A 19,566-nucleotide genomic window follows, 5' to 3' on the forward strand; every position below is an offset into this window, starting at 1 on the left:
GGGATTGCTAGGATTTTATCTGCCACCAGCAGTACGGCTGGAAGCTACACAGGACGGCGTTATCCATGATCCTTTTGAGGGAGGATAGCATAGGGCCCAAGGTTGATGGGTGCTCCACGCCTTCGCCAACCGATGACCGTAGGGTTGTCACATGGTGTTAGGAGGCTGTGGCTAAGTGGGATTCAAGCTTGAATTGGCACACACATTTGTGTGTCCAGGAATGGCTCAATACTCTCGACTTTAGAGACCCTAAGTTGTGATGCTTGTTTTCACATACTTTTTTTTTTGTAAAAACCCTTCAGTAATAATTTCTAAATTTTTTGAGGTCTTTGTTGAACCGTAATGGAATTTAATTCGTTTCATGCTTTTCCACATGAGTGGATAATTATTTTTAAGATGGTGAAGAGATCACACCAGGCTTTACCATGACCCTTGATGCTATCCGGATAGCCATTGAGTGTGGTCATGGTGTAATAATCTAGGATGCCTGGGCCGAAGTTTTCTAGATGTCTTATAGACAGCTAGTGGAGTTGATTGTAGGAGCCAAGGACATGGATTGGGGGGTGAGATGTCTCGATAGGTCTAGGATTAGGGCTAGGGGCATGTGCTAACCCAAGATTAGGGTTAAGGACTTAGTTGGGGCGTGGGGACCTAGAGGGTTCACACGTGGGCTAAGGGTGCTAGCGAGAAGAGGTCTGGAATTGCTAAGAGCTTATAATTAATAGCCTAGGGCTGATAATGGCTAAAAACTTATAAATAGAGCAAGGGCCAATAATAGTTGGGTTATTACTATATAAGTTTATAACTGACCTTGGGGTCAATTATTAGACAAGAGGTCAAGTAGTCATGTGATGGCTTGGGGCTACTAAGGAATGTAGGATCTCGTGGCCATGGAGCTGCAAGGTGGGTGGTTCGATCTAGTGGTATGGGACGCTAGGTTGGGGCCATTGGTACCAAGTAGGCTTGCGGCGGCAATTAGACCTCAGGCTCGGGGATGGTTCGAGGCACTGAACCTACGGGTGGTGAGTCGCTAGCCACAATCCATCGCAGTCATGCGATGCGTATGACGATGTCGAGTCTATGAAACCTCGCTAGGGTTTTGGTTCTAGGTTAGATAATCCTTGGACGACGTGGTCAGTGGAGACCTTACAGTTGGTGTCCCGTGGGCTGGGGATACCAGGTACGTCAAAGCGCACAAGTCCATTCCGAAGTGACTCCTCGAGGATGGGACGGAGCTGTGGTGGACCATCTATGGGGTCCACTATGTTGATATCCTCTCCTTGGGCCTAGAAGAAATTGGTGATGGTTGGCTGGTGAGGAAAGAGGAGGGGTGGTTGTGGCTGACGCTCTCTTAGGAGTGAATGTCTGTGTCTGTGAAGTTCCAGTAGGAAGAGTCCCAGGTAGCGCTGGTCCGGGAAGTCTATGATCCTCGATAATGGGCCAAACCCTCACGAAAGAGACAATGATACCTCCCGCGAATCTCATAGTACACAGGGCAGTGACATGTATAGTGGTCCTTTGTCTCAACCCTTGTGGCATAATCTTAAGATCCTCCTCTCATCAAGCTTTGTGCGGTGTTGGTGAGGCACAAAAGCATAAGCCAAGCATCCAAATACATGCATATGAGCCACTAATGCTTCCTAAGGAGTGATGTTTTGCAAAGCCTTGGTGTACATTTGTTAAGAACATAGGCTGTACACATGACAGCTTCCATCCAAAACTTGTGAGGCACGCTTTGGCCTTTGACCATACATCGTGCCATTTCCATGAGAGATTTTCTCTCTCAGATACACCATTATGTTGAGGTGTGTAGGGCACGGTACATTGATGCTGAATGCCTCTTTCTGACAAATATGCACTGAAATCTTTGGACATGTACTTCCCCCTCTATCTGAACGTAATGTAATCTTACATCCAGATACATTTTCAGCCATGAGCTGAAAGTGCTTAAAGCACATAAATATCTCTGACTTTTGCTTCATAGCATAGACCCAACTGAATCTGGAAAGGTCATTAATGAATGTAACGAAGTAGAGATGACTGCCAATAGATGGTGTAACTGCCTCCTAATTTTTCGGGATTATTTAGTAATCTTTTTACATGCATGGACATGGGTGTATGACACCGCATGCAGCCATGACATGTCTTGGCCATTGTTCTCTAGAGAGTGCCAATTGCATCTTGGAGAACTTGGCCATGAAGGAGCATGTGAACATGACCACCTTAGTGAGTGCCAGCTGCATCTTCGAGACCCTGCCCACAAAGGTGCATGTGAAAGCGGCTATGGGCATTTGATGGATCTTGGAGACCAAATGCCATAGTTTGTAAGGATTTCAAGTACATGTGAATAGACGGGGATTCTTCCAAAATATGTATTAAGATGCATACATTATGTGCATGGTTTATTTTAATTTGTGTTTACTGTCTTCTATGCCTGGACAATGCCTGGATTTCATTGCATGTGGGGCCCATGGATCTGGGACGCCTGGATTGCACTTATGGGTCAATGTGCTACACAAACTGTCTTTTGTTCACCTGTACTGTGTGGATTTGTGCAGAAGGAACAGGTATTCAAAGGCCAATGAAGAGTTATAACCAAAGGTGTTTACATTCATTAATAATGAGGCCGGGCATTCACACTCATTAAAATGAGGCCAGGCACCTTTGTTGTAGTGTGGGGCCCTTCATGGAACTGGTTGCCCTCTCCTATGAAGCATATGAGCCATCAAGAGGAGGAGGGGCTATCCACTCTCTACTTTCAGGGCTGTCCACTCTTTGCTCATGCGCTTATCTACATGCATGCATGCAACATGCAAAGCTACATACATGCATGCAAAGTTATCTACATGCATGCAACATGCAAAGCTACCTTCATGTATGCATGTCACATGCAAGCCTACCTACCTCCATGCATCCTACATGCAAGCCCATGCAACCATGCAAGTTATTGCAAGCCCATGCAACCATACAAGCAATGCAAGCTCATGGAACCTCACCTGTTTGCATGTAATCTCATCCACTAGCATGTAAAGCTATGCCTCATCTTCTCCTCAATGGTGGTGTGAATGATTTGATGTTCTTCCCTTTGAGTCTCCTCCATCACTTCTTTACGGATGTTCTTCTTCACCACCTCAACCCATCTTGACTGCTTGGTTCGAGTTTTCCCTCCATGTCCTTTGTGATCTCCTTGGAGATCTCTTCTTTGATGGCCGTGAGAGTGTTGTCATTGATCTCCCCTTCTTTCTTCTCGGTGTTCTTGACGGCTACCAGTTCCACTTTCAATGCAGAGAGAGTTATGTTGCTGCCTTGGGGGCTTGAGGAAGGGTGGGTGGGAAATAGCGAGCTACCGGACAGGGAGACGGGGCAGCGAGGCGGAGGGCAGGGGCTAGTGGGCGGCAGTAGCGAACAGCGGGCGGCGAACAAAGAGACGGAAAGAGAGAGATGGTGCGGCGTGCTGGGCACAACAGGCGAGGCGAAACAGGGGGTGATGGGCAGCGGGCGCACAGTACGAGCGGAGGGGCTAGCGGGCGGCAATAGAGAGAGAGAAAATGAAATGATATATTAACGTCCTCAAAAGGCCAAAATGACCTATGAGACCAAAAAGGTTACAACAATTGGTGGATCTGATACAATGTCGGTGTAAGAAAAGCTAAAACAACTAAACAACTAACTGAAATTGAAACAACAACTATGAGGAAAAGTAAGGTACTAGGAGCTCCTAATGGATAACATCTGGGAAGGAAAACTCCAGCAACAAAGGTAAGCATCATATACATCACTATCCAAAGATGTCTCTCATTGGTCGATGGCGGATATCCTCAATGTCCTCCATGGTGAGTACTCTGACTGGACGTCTCCCATGCCGTGCTAGTATGGTCCTGATCCTCTGTTGTAGTCTCCACCGGTGTCGAGATGGGCCTCTCATCTTGGGGCGCCCGGACCGCCCCAGCTGTAAAGCCCGATCAATCAGTGTACCTCTGGTGGGGCTATACTCTGGGGCTAGCTGCAATGCCTGTTGGCCTGACTGCTCAATCTCTGGTCGAAAGAAGTCTGTAATCTGCCTCTGTAGGTGTCTCTCCCTCTTTGATCCCCTCCCTCTCAAGAGACCCTCTCTATGTCTACGCAGCTCCAGCAAGTATAATCCGAGGCATCTCTGATCCTGGTATCTCATGACTCTGGAAAGTGGTCCGAAACCCTCTCTGAACAGGCAGTGAAAACGGCCTCGTATCTCATAATATACTAGACAGTGACATATGTAATGTAACTCTGTCTCTGGCTCCATCTGGCACAACTGACAAATCCTGGCCTCAGCTGGTACTCCTCTGAATATGCTAGTCTCAATCTCTAGCTGTGCGCATCTGACCAATAGCACACCGTACCCCATGAGAAAGATGAGTATCCATGTAGTTGGGTCTAATCACAAACCCATCCTCCGTGAGCTGGAGAAGATGATCTCTATAGAAAGCCATCTTCGTACCAAGCTTGTGTGTCGGTTGTATCCATGTCCTCGTAGTGTCCAGCTGAGTCAAGTCTTGCCTGATAAGTCTGGTAATCTCTGCCTGTGTGAGAGAGAGGGAGGGTGCATCCAGGGATTACTGAAATGGAGGTAGCCTGTCCATACTAAAGTCATGCAGTTGGAACCAAGCTGTCATCTGTGCATACCAACATGATCCGTCTCCCTGTGATGCCAACTGTCGTGAAGGCTCCAGGGCTAAGCGAGCATATTTGTCTCCAGGGAGAGCCCAAGTGCTGTGTATAAAGGAGACTGATCAAGTGAGTGCCTCTACTACCAATGGGGGGGCAGCCATCTCTACACGGATAATATCATGTGGTACGGAGGCCTTGGCCCTGATCATCCGGGAAATCATAGAAACCAAGGGCCTCTCCATACATCTCCATCCATCAGTGCTACAAGCTCGGCTGTGGTGATCCACTAAGGGTCCCCATATCTCCACTCCATATAGCATGGCTGAAGTGACCAAAGTGTCAAAGAGCCAGAGCTTTGTTCGAGGTTCCTGAAACTGAACCTGCGAACACATCCTCTCTAGTCTCCCCAATGCTGCATAAGCTCTGGTCAATCTGGTCTCCGCTGCTCTCCTCAAGGAAAATAGTGGGCCACTAAAAACCACACCAAGGTAAGTATATGCATCTGTATACTCCACTGTCTCTTGACCATATGTAAAGGTGGGTACTGACCTCCTAACCCACTGTGCTGTGGTGTTAAACACCATCACCTTGGTTTTACCAAGGTTAACAGACAATCCACTATCCTGTGCAAACGTGTGCAATGCATCGAAATGACGTTGCATCCCCTCTGGAGAATCTGAGATCAGCACAATATCATCAGCATACAATAACAGCGGAATCCATGTCCCTGCAAGCTGTGCTCCTCTGTCACCCTCCCGCTCTACCTAGTCGGAAACCTCATCCACATACATCCCAAATAAGGTGGGAGAAAGGGGGCAGCCCTATTTCACCCCAATAGTGGAGTGAACCATCTTAGATATACCCTGAGTAGTACGTACGTGCCCCACAACTGTCCTGTATAAAGCCATGATTCCCCAAATCAGTTCTGTGGGCACTCCCATCTCGTGTAGTCTGCGCATCAGTCTGGCTCTCGGTACTGTGTCAAAAGCTTTGCGGAAATCCACAAAGCAACAATAAATCCTCCTGCCATATAATCTGCCCTCCTCAATAATAGCTCTGAGTGTCAAGATATGGTCAAGAGTGGAGAAACCTCTCCTGAACCTTGCCTACCCTGATGCACGTATGCCCTCTCTCTCTGCCCATCTACTCAACTCCTGCTCAAGAATAGATGCATATAATCTAGCCAATGTGTGACCAATCATGATGGTACGATAATTCCCAGGAAGCATGGGATCCCCTGACTTGAAGATAGGCACAATCGTGGACATATTCCAAGTCTCAGGAAAACCCTCACACATGGCTCGGTTAAACATCATAGCAATAAGCTCTGCAAGCATATCTCTAGCATGAATAAAGTGCTCTGCTACCAAACCATCATGATCATATGCTCTCCCAGTCCTCATCCTGTCAATAGCTTTCCTTACCATCTCAGCAGTAAAGAAAGCACATGTCTCTGGGCATGGCTCCGATGGGTCTGGCAGGGGCAGCTGTCCTGGTGCTGTGTACAGGGATGCTGCATACTCACCCCAGACATCTGTGGAGGTAATGGCTGGTGATGGTGAATGCTCATGGGATAGTCTCCATGCCTCGCCTGAGTCATAAATAACTGATACAAATCCCTCTCTAACTGAGCAAGATAAGCCCTCTTCTTCCGTCGCACTAGGCGCCGGAAGGTAATCCGTGACTGTCTGTGGGTGGTAACACCCATGAGCACCTCTCTCTGTAATTTGATCCTCATCTCTCTGCACTCCTCGTCATACCAGTTGTTCTGGGGCATGTTCCTAGATCGTCTCCGTGTAGGCTGACTATGGGGATATGCCTCTGATGCTGCAGCATGAAGCGTCCCTATCAATATCTGAGTGAGCTCATCTAATGGCCATCCCGGCTCCTCGGCACATAAGCGTCTGTATATCTCATCCGTGTACACGGTGTCAGTCTCCCTCGTAAAGGTATAACGAGTGTGTGTGGAGACCTGTCCCAATGGAGCGGTGCTGAACTGAAATGTGAGAGTGAAGGACAAGATAGCATGATCCACTGCTACTCCAACTGGCCTAGTGCCTACCATAAAATCCTGAAAAGAGGGAATGAGATTGGGCTGAGCCATAACATAGTCCACTGTACTAGCACCATGCCGATGTGGAAAGCTAGTGAAACTGCCTGCTGTCGGGAATCTCTGTAGGCCATTCAGGATGGCCAATCCATGTGCACTCCCCATGTCTATCAAATACCGCCCATACGCAGTATGTTCCTCATCCTGTGGTGAGAGTCTATATAGGCCCATATCCCTAACATCAAGTTCCCTCAACATCTCCTCTAAGGTATCATAAAATACTGTCTGGTTATGGGCGGTCCTGGCATTGAAGTCCCCCAGGAGAATGATGTCACCATTCCTGGAGAACTCCCAAATGTCATCATCCAAAATAGAAAAGGGAGACTGCCCTCTAGGTGATGCATACACTGATGTACTAGGAGTAAAATAGCATATAGCAATGTAGAGATGTCTGCCCGTCTCTGCCCTCAGTCTACTGCCCTCAGTCTAACCCACATGTACCTAGCCTGTTCATCTCTGCGGACTATATGTATCAGTGGCTACAGCTCCTCTCTAAACAATACTGCCACTCCTCCTGAGCCCCGTCCTCTATGCTCTAAACGAGTCTCCCGTCTACAAGTTGTCTCCCATCGGTATCCACTAACATGTGGCATGGACTGTCCAGGAGCCTGATGTGTCTCACAGTAGAAGATGATGTCCCTCCCAGTGAAACTATCCTCAAAAGCCCCTACGTCAAGGCGTAGAGATCCATAACAATTCCAAGTAGCAACTTTGAGTGTAGTCCCATCGTCATGAAGAGCGCCTCTCCATAATCACCACTCTACCATCTCTATAGAAGGCCACTTTCCCTTTCTCTCGGGCTGCCCTTATCTCGGGCATAACTTCTTTCATGTGGGCAAGTTGCGAGAGTGTGAGGTCATCTCCAAGAAATATTCCCGTCTTCTTGAGTGTAGGACGTCTCTTCAAGAAGTCCTTCTTCGCTTCCATGGAGGGGAAACGAATGATAAGTGCTCTCTCCTTAGAAGATTCGCCACTACCTTCTCTCTTCTTTCCCACTCTCCATGCCTTTGTGTGCGTGGCTTCAATGCCCATCATAGAGAAGAGCTCCTTGGTTTCCCCTTCCGCATCATCACGGTCTTTTAGACCGGACACTTGTACATGTAAGGCCCGGGTCTTCCTCATTTGGTCCTCTTCCAGGGTCATGTTGATGATGGTGGGAGTGGGGATGGGTGGCGATTCTTTACCTTTCCCTTTCTTGGCGACCTCGATCCATTTCTCCGCCTCGTCAATCTTCTTTTGTGTCTCTGTGATCACCTCCACCCATGAAGATGTCTTCTCTTTATGTTGCTCCTCCTCCTCTCGAATGATCCTCATTTGTTCCTTGATGGTATTCAGCTCTTCAATAAAGGAGGGCTGAAATTTTTCATCCTCAAGCTTGCCTTGTGAAGTGGCTTCCAACTCCTTTTTGAGGGCTGAGATTTCAGCTGCTTGACTTTTAGCATGCAATTTGGCCTCCACTAGTTCCTCCTTTAAGGCTGAAATCTCAGCCTCTTGCCTGGATGTTCTCTCTTCGAGCTCTTGGATTTTGTCAAATCCCTTCTCGAGTTTGGAGAGGCGGTTTATGATTGCGGTAACGGAAGAGTCGACCATCTTCTTGTTTTCTTGCTGAGCTTGTCCTCCACCTTCATGAGCTCCTCTTTAACTCCGGTCTTGGCCATGACTTTTTGCAGTACTTCCCACAGCCAATGGACTGGAAATTAATCCATGACACCTGCGCGCAGTGCAAAACAGCAGCAGCAGGGGGGGGTGGGGTCAAGCCATGTAGAGAAAAGAGAAGAGATTCAGCAGAGAGAGAGTTATGTTGCTGCCGTGGGGGCCTGAGGAAGGGTGGCTGGGAAGTGGGAAGAGAGAAGCAGAGGGACGGGCCAGCCCGGCGAACAGCGAAGAGAAAGGAAGGGTGGGTGGGAAGAGGGAAGCAGAGGGACGGGCCAGCCCGGACGGGCCAGCCCAGGCGGGCGAACAGCGAAGAGAGAGAGAGAAAGAAAGAAAGAAAGAAAGAAAGATTTTATTAACGTCTTCCAAAAGACCGAACTCGGCCTATGAGACAAATCGGAGTACCTGTATGGGGTATCCTCTGTCATCCCAACAAAATGAAAAAGTACTGAACAAAAAAAAAAACTGAATCTGGGTGTGCAGGGGATGGAGCTCTACTACTAGGAGAAATGCAAAGCTATATGCATGGAGTATACAATCATGATATGCAACCTAGCTAGCTCCATCCTGTACCATACTGGGGGTATAAAATGGTATACATCAGTGAAGGGGGTGTCCATAGCTCCCTGAAGAACATGCCTGGGTGCGCTCTGAAGCGAGCCAGTCGCTCCGCACCCTGTCTGTGAAACTGAGCTCTGATCTCTGTCATCTCTCTCTGGTATAGTCGTGGTGTCCGAAAGCCAGGTGTCCTCTGTCTCCTGCGGGCTCTAAGTGTCTCTGCTCTCTGGAGAGTAATTCCCTGCCGTGTAGGGGTTGGGAGGGGGATGGATCTTTGAAAAAATGCAGTAATCTGTGTCTGTCGCCCCCCCTCTGGAGCTGTCTGAGCCTGTAATAATGTCTCTCTGTGTCGCTGTATGTCTAGAATGTATCTCCCCAGTATGCGCTGGTCTGCTGCCTCAAAGATCTGGCGTAGGGAACGTGGCTCTCTGAACAGAATGGGATATCTCTCTCTGATGGCTGTATATGCTCTGCATCTGCATACATAATACTCCTCACTCTCCACCTCCTCTCGGCACAATCTGCATACCCTCTCCTCTCGGGGGATCCGTGCTGCTCTGCCAGTCTCAATCTCCAATCGGTGTGATGAAACTCTGAGTTGACCAATAGCCACTCGGGAGCCGTGTGGTAAAAAGCCCTCCATGTATCTAGGCCTCTCGCTGTGTAGGCAATATCCATGTCTCTCGTGTATAGAGCTGCCATAGATCCTGTCTCAATACTCTGTTCCTCTCACTATGAGAGAGACGGATATGTGGTGCATCCCTGTCATACTGGAATGGTGGTAGATGATCCATGTCTAGGCCATGCTGTGAGAACCAATGTGTGACCTGTGCATACCATGATCCTTTGTCTCCTGCCTTAGCCAGCTGTCTAGATGCCTCAAAAGCTCTGTATGACGATCTGTTTTGTGGCATCTCTCTGAATCTGTCTAGCAGCATATAGTCTGAAATATGGCCTCTACCATCATAGGAGGCGCAGCAAACTCTGCTCGGATAATGTCATGAGGTACTGACGGTTTGCTGCGTATCATGCGTGCCATCATGAGGGCCCGTGGTCTCTCTATTTGTGTCCACCAATGGGTAGCAAGGCCTGGCGCCCATACCACTGCTCCATACATCAATGCCGGTGTGACTAATGTGTCAAATAGCCACCCCTTCGTCCGGGGCTCCTGAAAATGCGCCTTGTGGCATTGTCTCTCTAGCATAGCCAATGCTGCATATCCCCGTGTCAATCTAGCTCTGGCTGCTGAACCCACGGTGAAGCGTGTGGCTGCTGCAGAGAAGGTAACCCCTAGGTACACGTATGATGTCACCACCTCCACCTGGCATCCTGCGAGAGTGAATGTCAACTAACTCCTGCCCTGTCTCGATGTATGAAAGACCATAACCTTGGTTTTCCCAAGGTTCACAGTAAGACCCCTCTGTGTGCAGAAATCATCGAGTGCATGTAGATGCTGCTGTAGACCACCTGGAGACTCAGACACTAATACAATATCATCAGCATAGAGCATAATATGTACTGAGGTACCTGCTAAATCAACTCCATCTCCGCCTCCCCGTGTAATGAAGTCAGCCACCTCATCAATGTATAACCCAAATAGCGTGGGGGAAAGTGGGCATCCCTGCTTCACACCAATTGTGCTAGCAATAGTCTCGGACATACCTCCTGGACATCTGACTCGCCCAAAAACCTGCTCATATAATGCATAGATGCCCCATGTCATATCTGCTGGTATGCCAAGAGACTGCAGGCGCTGAAAGAGCCTCTCTCGTGGTACTGTGTCAAATGCCTTGCGGAAATCCACAAAGCAGCAATAGAGCTTTCTCTTCCTCACTCTGGCCTGATCAATCATACATCTCAAAGTGAATACATGGTCAGTGGTAGAGAAAGCTCTCCTGAAGCCTGCCTGCCCTGATGAGCGTAAACCTGCTCGCTCAGCATATAAGCTAAGTTCTTGCTCCAGCACTGCACCATAGAGTTTGGCCAGCACGTGGCCAACCATAACCATCCTGTAGTTGCTTGGATCGAGCATATCCCCTGTTTTGTGAATCGGCACAATGGTGTGCATCGTCCACTCCGCAGGCAAACCCTCTGCTAGTGTCCTGTTAAACAGGTGTGCAAGAAAAGGAGCTAAAGAATCTACTGCATATATGAGATGCTCACCCTGCAGGCCCATATGGTCGGCAGCCCGTCCATGCTGTAGGTGGCGGATAGCTTCCTGTACCATCGAGTGGGTAAAGAAGCTAGCTGTGGTAGGTCGAGGCTCCTGTGGGCTGAGGTATAGGTGGCTGCTGTGGGGCATGGTATAGGCCCTCTGCATATGTGTGCCATGTCTGTGGGTCTGCAATAGGTGTCGGGGTCCGGGGCTCTCTGAAGTGCCGCCATGAGACAGGGCTATCTCTACTCATGAAGAAATGAAAGATCTCTAGCTCCTGTATCTCTGCGAAGGCCCGCCTTTTGCGGCGAGTAAGTCTCCTCATCTCTCTCCTCGACTCCTGCTCTGTGATGGCTCCCAAGGCTCGCTATGTGCGGAGCCGTGAGTATAGGGCTCTGCACTCGTCATCATACCATCTGTTCTGGGGCATAGTCCCAGGTCTCGCAGGCTCTCCTGAGTGTACACGATGTGGGAAGCTCTGTAATGGAGCCGTGTGTAGGAGTGATGCTAGCTGGGCTGTAATGGTATCCATAGGTGCCAGGGGATCCATGAGTAGGAGCCCATCCTCTACTCTGCCAGTGTATATGTCTGCCATGTCATGTGTGAAGTAGATGGTAGTGTGTGGCGTCGGTATGTGGGGGGCTGGTGATACCGGCTAGTGAAAATGCCAAGTATGTATGATCTGCCCCAATAGGACGAGGTGGAATGGAGAATGAGGTGACAAGCTGTGATGCCTCCAAAGACCCCATAATGTAGTCTACCACCGTGCCTCCAGTCCGTGTATGACCCCCATGTGGGAAGCATGTCAGCCCTCCTGATCCCGGCCACTGTAGCATCCCATTATAAATAACGAGACGATGCCTGGCTCCCAACTCTAGTAAGTGGTCCCCATAATGTCCTCTGTCTGGTCCAGTGTCCTCTGATGCCCGACTAGCCCCTATCTCCTCTGGATCCACAGGGTGGAGGATCTCCATGTCATCATAGTCATACACCTCACACTGTCTGCTCTGTGTGTGGGCATTGAAGTCGCCCGTAAGAAATACTTCCCCTAGTGTAGAATAATGCATAATCTCCTCTGACAGACAAGTGTATGGCGAGGCTCCTGTCTCCTCCTCCTGTGGCATGTCCTCTGTAATGACATAGGAGGATCCTGATGGAGAAAAGTAACATAAAGCTATGTATATAATCCTGTCTTGTGAGAGCTGTAAGCTGATCCACATGTATCTAGCCTCTGGATCCTATGCTACCACTCTCAATCTCCCCTGTAGCTCCCGTCTGAATAGGACTGCTACTCCTCCCGACCCTCTCGAGGTACCCTGGCGTGTGGTCCTCCTGTATGCTGACTCCCACTGGAATCCCTCTACTCGAGGTAGCCCTCTCTCTGGGCTCTGATGTGTCTCTGTTAAAAGTATGATGTCTCTCCCCACCATAACATGCTCCAGTCGTCCAGGCTGCACCCATAGTGAACCATTACAGTTCCATACTGCCATGTGTATCTCTGTCAGTGGCCTGGTCTGTGTCCCATAGGCCCCAAACCGCTAATCCATGGGCCGGCCATCAATGATGACCCGACCATCTCGATAGAAGGCCTTCTTGCCTTCTCTCCTCGCGTGTAAGACTCGTGGCATGCAAGTTCTCCTATGCTCAAGCTGCATCCTCGTGAGATCATCATCCAAGAAAATAGGAGCTCCCTCTAAACCCCGTAGTATGACCCTCTTCCTCATGAAGGTGACCCTCTCCGTCTCTCCTGCAAACTGTAGGATGAGGGCTCGCTTGCGTGTTGAGTCTTTCCCGGCTCTCCATGCTTTGGTGAAGGGGAGAGGGTGCTCTTCCTTGTAGCCGAGCTTCATGCATAGAAGCTGTCCATCTTTCTCGGGGGTGGAGTCGGGTGTCTCGGCTATACCTGTGACTCGAATGTTGAGGCGGCGGGCATGCCTCATCTTCTCCTCCTCAATGGTGGTGTGAATGATTTGGTGTTCTTCCCTTTGAGTCTCCTCCCTCACTTCTTTTCGGATGTTCTTCTTCACCACCTCGACCCATCCTGACTGCTTGGCTTCGAGCTTTCCCTCCATGTCCTTTGTGATCTCCTTGGAGATCTCTTCTTTGATGGCCGTGAGAGTGTTGTCATTGATCTCCCCTTCTTCCTTCTTAGCATTCTTGATGGCTACCATTTCCACTTTCAATGCACTCTCCTCCTCCTTGAGTGCTGTGTTCTCTTGTTCGAGGTTCGTGACCCGTGCTTCGAGAGCTATGATGTGCCGGTGTAGTTTGTTTTCCACCTCATTGAGGTTGGAATCGGCTGTCTTCTTGTTCTCCTTGATTAGTGCCTTCATTGCCATCTCGAGGGCCTCGAGTTTCTCTTGGAGACTTGGGGCCATTCCTCCAGATCACTCTGCAGTCCTTCCCACAGGCAGAGAGAGAGAGAGAGAGAGAGAGAGAGAGAGTTATGTTGCTGCCTTGGGGGCCTGAGCAAGGGTGGGTGGCGAAACGGCGCAAACAGGCGAAATGGGAATGGGGAGCAGAGCAGAGGTGAAATGTGAATGGCGAGCAGAGCAGACAGGCGAAATGGGAGAGGCGGGCAGAGAGGCGAAATGGGAATGGGGAGCAGAGCAGACAGGCGAAATGGCGAGCAGGCAAAATGGGAATGGGGAGCAGAGCTGCAAACAGGCAAAATGGGAATGGCGAGCAGAGCAGAGGCGAAATGTGAATGGCGAGCAGAGCAGACAGGCGAAATGGGAGAGGCGGGCAGAGAGGCGAAATGGGAATGGGGAGCAGAGCAGCAAACAGGCGAAATGTGAATGGCGAGCAGAGCAGACAGGCGAAATGGGAGAGGCGGGCAGAGAGGCGAAATGGGAATGGGGAGCAGAGCAGACAGGCGAAATGGCGAGCAGGCGAAATGGGAATGGGGAGCAGAGCAGAGGCGAAATGTGAATGGCGAGCAGAGCAGAGAGGCGAAATGGGAGAGGCGGGCAGAGAGGCGAAATGGGAATGGGGAGCAGAGCAGACAGGCGAAATGGAGAGAGAGAGAGAGAGAGAGAGAGAGAGAGAGAGAGACCTAAACGGTTGCTGCTGTACTGTACAGCCAACCTTGTAGGAGAGAGAACACTGTTGCTGCTGTACGGCCGGTTGCTCAGGCGAGGAAGAGAGAGAGAGAGAGAGAGAGAGAGAGAGAGAGAAGAATTTGAAGGATTCATGTGCTGCATTTGATTTATTTTTGTTCAAAAAGGTTTGTCTTTTCAACCTGATAGCTGTAGCAGCTGGACCACACATTTTTGATCTGAGACAGTTGTATTTTCTTGTGTATACAGGTGTTTTTACCTTGCACAAATCCATTGTACAGTTGCCAAGTATGCTCAGGCATATGCTCTCTATCATAGAGCTCATGAGTACTCAGATGTTTCTCTTAATAGCTATCAGCCATTGAAAAATCAAGACAAGGTAATGTTCTGAATTTTCTTCTACAAATTTGCAAAGACACGAATGGTGTGGGCTGAGCTGTGACAAGAATATGGGATTGCCTCCCTGGCACATGCCCATCACTTGTGAATCTATCATAATTAGTTTCTTGATGTAAATCTATCATAATTAATTTATTAATGATTGCGACTTTCAAATGCCTTTTCTGTTTACATCAAGCGAAGTTCAACATAAATTGCAGAAGGGTTGTCTACAACATATTCCTGCCTAACTTTGGCAATCTATCAGCATCATAGTAGGCGCATGGTGTCTTGGCTGTTGAATACATTCTGTGTGTGTTTCGTATGACACTTCCAAATGGAGTAGTAGTTTGGGTGGGGAAGAGGAAGATGATACTGAACTGTACACGTCTCTAAGGAGACTGGTGGGGGTTGAGATCGCTACTCTTTTTTTAAAAGATTTTGGGTTCACCGTTCAACACGATGTCACAAAAGTGAAGCTTATGCTATGTAAAAAAATTATCAAGTATACCTTCCACGTTTTATATCATGTCCGTGATTCAAAAACCCCTTATGCTGAAAGCCTATTGCTTTTGATGGTCTTTGGCTGTTTGGATCCTGCTATGGAAGTCATAAAGCTAGAAATTGTAGGCTTGCTACCACAAACAATGAAAAGGGGCTCCAATAGGGTCCAAGTTTGAGTACTACTTTGTACAAATCAATCCCTACTTTTGGCAGACTTACACGAGCTCATTATCACTAAGTGCGGCTGTGAATGTTATACTTGGGTGCTGCTAGGTTTTTTTTTTTGGGTTTTGGGGGGGCAGCTATTGTATCATGGGCTCAAGTCCATTGAACAGAGCTGGTTGGGCTACTCACGACATGCTTTAACTTATGTAATCATTTTATTCACTAGTACTAAGGTTGAATCTTAATGCTTTGCCAAACTTGTTCACACCTGCAGCTTGGGCATCCTCTCCAGACCTGTGTTGACATCTATGTCATATGGCTTGGGCATCCTCTCCAGACCTGTGTTGACATCTATGTCATATGGGGAGTGGTGTCTGATCACTAGGACCTACCGGGGAACTTTTTACTCTCTTAGGAGAGGTTTTTCCCTCCGAGCTTATATGCACGTGAACCTGCCCTTATATCACCTCTCATGTACTCTCAGTCTCTCACGACTGTGGCTTTGTGTGTGTGTGTGTGTGTGTGTGTGTGTGTTGACTCTTCTACTTGGCTGCAACCCCTACTCCAACAATTGGTATCAGAGCACCGGGCTCTACTCATCCAGGGACTCACATTTGCAGCATCATTTTGGTGGAGTAGCTCGTTTTTCCTGTCTCAGACACGTACAGCTAGTGGTGCTCATTTTCCTTCATAAGCTTTGAGCTTAGGTCTCTAAGGAGGCCCCTTAGGAGCCACATCCTTTGAGTGGGCTGGGTGCAGCCAGGCCATAGCGGTCATAGCTGTCGCCAACCATAGGCCAGCCCGCCCTCTACACAGCTCGCTCCACCAAGTAAACTACACAAAACAGCTTGCCCAACGGCCAATTAGAGAATCCCCTTCTCAATTTTTAGATTTGGTGAACTCCACCACTGTCGCCCAAACAGAGGTGGCTCAGCCCGATTCCACCACCATCCGCCTGCCGGCGGTGGCGGCACCACCTCTGCAGAGCGAGAAATTTTAACCTAACTTTACTTTTTTTACATCATTGGATTCCTCATCTCTTCCAGAGTCTTCCAAGCTGACGAACGCCAGAATCGGAGTCCGTTTGCCCTCCAAAAGACCTCTGCAAATTTTCAGCTTGTACCTAAACAGAGCTGAACCGAGCATAGGGGTACGTGCGAGAGTCTTCTAGCCACTCATCAGTGGTATTGGCATCGAAATACGTCAATTGAGCTCGCAGAAATTTCAAAAAGTAATCTCTATCCCTACTCCTTTCAATACTTTTGAAGTCTTTAGAGAGCTACTCGTAGTGTTTCACATTGCAATCAATAGCATACATACTTGCAGTATTTTGGGGGTTTTGCATCACTTGCATTCAGTTGGGTACAAAGAGTTCACTTGTAGACACTATGGCTGGTAATGATGTGTTTGGAATGCTTGCCGCTGAAGACAAGCTTGACGGGACTAACTACTTCTTGTGGTCCTAAATGATGAGGCATCTACTAGTGGCCAAAGGGCGTTGGAGAAGAAGAAGAATGCCCAATGTCTGCAGTGCAGCAGCCTGCTGCTGCTACTTCTACAGGAGGTATTAGAGTTTCTTCAATCATACAAGCACCGACACCTCCTACTGAGATCAAAGATAATGGGATTCTAGATGCACATGCCCATGCCCTCATTGCTCTCTTAGTCAGCGTGAAGAGGAGCATCATATCACACATCCTTTCATGTGTCACTGCTAGGTTAGCGTGGGACGCTCTTGCAGCACTTTATCAAGTGCGCAATGAGGCTCGTGTAGCCTATTTGAAGAAGCAGCTTGACTTGCTGGATATGGATGAGGGTGACTTGATGGACGAGTATTTGACAAAGGTGAAATACCTTCGAGAGCAGCTTGCCAACATTGATGAGATCATTCTTGACAGCTCTCTAGTCACTACTATTCTCAATACTTGACTCGTATCAAGGTTTTGCCACTACACTCAGGTTGTTGATGAATGGCAATCCCAACTCATTCTCATTTGATGTGTTGTTGTCTTTACTCTTGCAAGAGGAGAAATCGAGAGTAAACAGGTCTGGCATAAAGCATGGGGATCAAGCCTTTGTGACCCAAGGAAAGGGAAAAGGAAAAGCGTTGGTTACCAATGGCAAGAAGCCTAAGGGCGGTTCAGCTACCTCTTTTGGTAAAGATCCTGACGAGTGTGACAGTGAGAAGCCTCAAAAGAAAGGCAAATGTAACTATTGTCAAAAGCCATGTCATTACATTGATGAATGTAGGAAGAGGCCTGCGAAGGAAAAGGAGAAGAAAGACTCCGGATTTCCTGGGCTGATGCATCGGCACCTAGTGTTGAAAAGAAGGAAACAACTAACTATGCTCAAGACGATTGGACCTTCCAGGTTCTGTGTAGCTATGATTCTTCTTTACATGATGCATGCTTATCAGTGGTAGATTCTCATGTATGGTACTTTGACAGTGATGCTAGCAAGCACATTATGTCAGAACTTCATTTATTGACCTCATTGGGGGGTATAGTTACATGCGCTAACAACTCTTCTTATGATGTCAAAGGAGTTGGGAAGATTGTGCTCACTGCAGCCCAGTGGTGGGACAATCACGCTCTCAAATGAATCATATGTGCCAGGGTTCAAGAAGAATCTCCAGTTAGTTTTGACCATTGTTGGGTCCGGCCTAGTTGATGACAGAAGCATAGTACATGGTTGTAGTGATGGAGATATCATAGTTGCATCTGGCACTTTATGTCATGGTCTCTACACGCTTAATGTATATGAGAAAGCTTCACATGATGCACTTGCAGTTGCTGCCACAAACCGGATAGTCATCTTTGTGAAATGATGTACAATGCATTTTGCCCAATATGCAAACCTCACAGACATGCTTGACACGTGCATCAAGTGGTGGCAAAACCGGAAATTGCAGCTTATACACAATGATGTATGTGGTCTGATGCGGACACTATCTATTGGAGGATGCCTCTACTTTGTCACGTTCTCATCATCGATGATTCAGTTGGGTCTATGCTATGAAAGCAAAATCAGACTTATTTATGTGCTTTGGGCACTTTCATCAGCATATGGTTGAAAATGTGTCGGGTTGCAAAGTGCAGACCCTTGGTACAGATAGAGGGGGGAATACATGTCGAAAGAGTTTAATGCATATTTGTCAGAAAGGGACATTCAACACCAATGTATTGTGACTTATATATCTCAGCAAAATGGTGTATCCGGCAGAAAGAAAGAAAGAATAGGTCTCTCATGGAGATGGCACAATGTATGGTTAAAGGCCAAAGTTTGCCTTAAAGGTTTTGGATGGAAGCTATTATGTGTGCAGCATTATGTACTTGGCATGATAGAAAGCCATATGTGGCTCATTTGCGTGTCTTCGGTTGTTTGGCTTATGCTCTTGTGTCTTAGCAACACCATACCAAGCTGGATGACAAGGTAGTGAAATGTATATTTGTGGGCTATAGTTCAGAGAGTAAAGGGTACCGTCTCTACCATCCTACTTCTTAGCGGATTACGGTTAGTTGACACGTGGTCTTTATGGGAAAATTCATCTCAGCCCTTGCTTGTGTAACTTTTTGGCCCTCCTAGCTCTATTTCACATGATGAAACCCTTGCTTGGACACCATACAGGTGGAAGAAGGCATGGGGATAGGAACCGTAAGGTTTGCTCAAGAAAAAGCATCATTCTTGGTCAAAAAGCAAGAAAAAGCAAAAAGTCCAACATGGTTGATTGCGAGCCAAGGGCACCATTGGAAAGAGGAGACGACTGAGCCGAACCAAAAAGCTAAAAGCCGCTTTTTCAAAAAGCAGCTCCAAGGCCAATAAGCAAGGCCTTGAGCTAGAAAAGCAAAAGAAGAACTTTTGACTAACGTTGAGTAATATTTTAGTATTAAAAAGATCAAAAGCAAAGTAAAAGGCAAAAGCAAAGCAAAAGCATCAAGTATAAAAGAAGCATGAGCCTCTCTTGAGCATCAAGTTGGGAAGAGCCTTTTCATCGTGTTGCCATCTTCATTGAAGTGTGGAGATCATCTTCTCCATCATCATCTACTTGAGCACGAACCAAATCATGGAATTTTTCACTGCTGCCTGCTGATTTTAGAGCGCCTTCATCGGTTGCAGTGCCACGGCATCATCTGGCCGTACGATTGTATGGATCCGTACATCCATGCGGAGCCATACGGACATGTACGGACTGAAAATTCAAAAACCCTGAAACTGATCGAAAAATCATAAAAGCTGCTTTTTGGAGGTTTTTATTGCCCGAAAACCATTAAAACAGGTATTATATCAAATTTTCTTGCCGAAAAGAGCTTTTCCATGGTTTTCTTCATTGACAAGGC

The 19,566-nt window shown here is 47.9% G+C and overlaps 1 protein-coding gene across 20 annotated transcripts in view; it reads left to right on the top strand.

Annotated features, from left to right (window-relative positions):
* The window catches only part of LOC147638780 (uncharacterized), a 67,934-nt gene that overhangs the window by 31,600 nt on the left and 16,768 nt on the right, over nt 1-19,566 (top strand). For 19 of the 20 annotated variants that reach the window (XR_015263694.1, XR_015263685.1, XM_086784209.1 and 16 more), the window contains one exon: nt 14,432-14,561. Coding sequence is in view for 18 of the 20 variants with exons in the window: in XM_086784209.1 (XP_086640335.1) it covers nt 14,432-14,561 (130 nt within the window). In the remaining 2 variants the exon portion in view is untranslated. Of the gene's footprint in view, nt 1-14,431; nt 14,562-16,275; nt 16,372-19,566 lie in introns of those variants that run through there. The other variant, XM_086784307.1, reaches the window with a different exon arrangement.

Source organism: Cibotium barometz, chromosome 4, assembly GCF_041138505.1.
Source record: "Cibotium barometz isolate CiBa-2024 chromosome 4, ASM4113850v1, whole genome shotgun sequence".
Taxonomy (NCBI): Eukaryota; Viridiplantae; Streptophyta; class Polypodiopsida; order Cyatheales; family Cibotiaceae; genus Cibotium; species Cibotium barometz.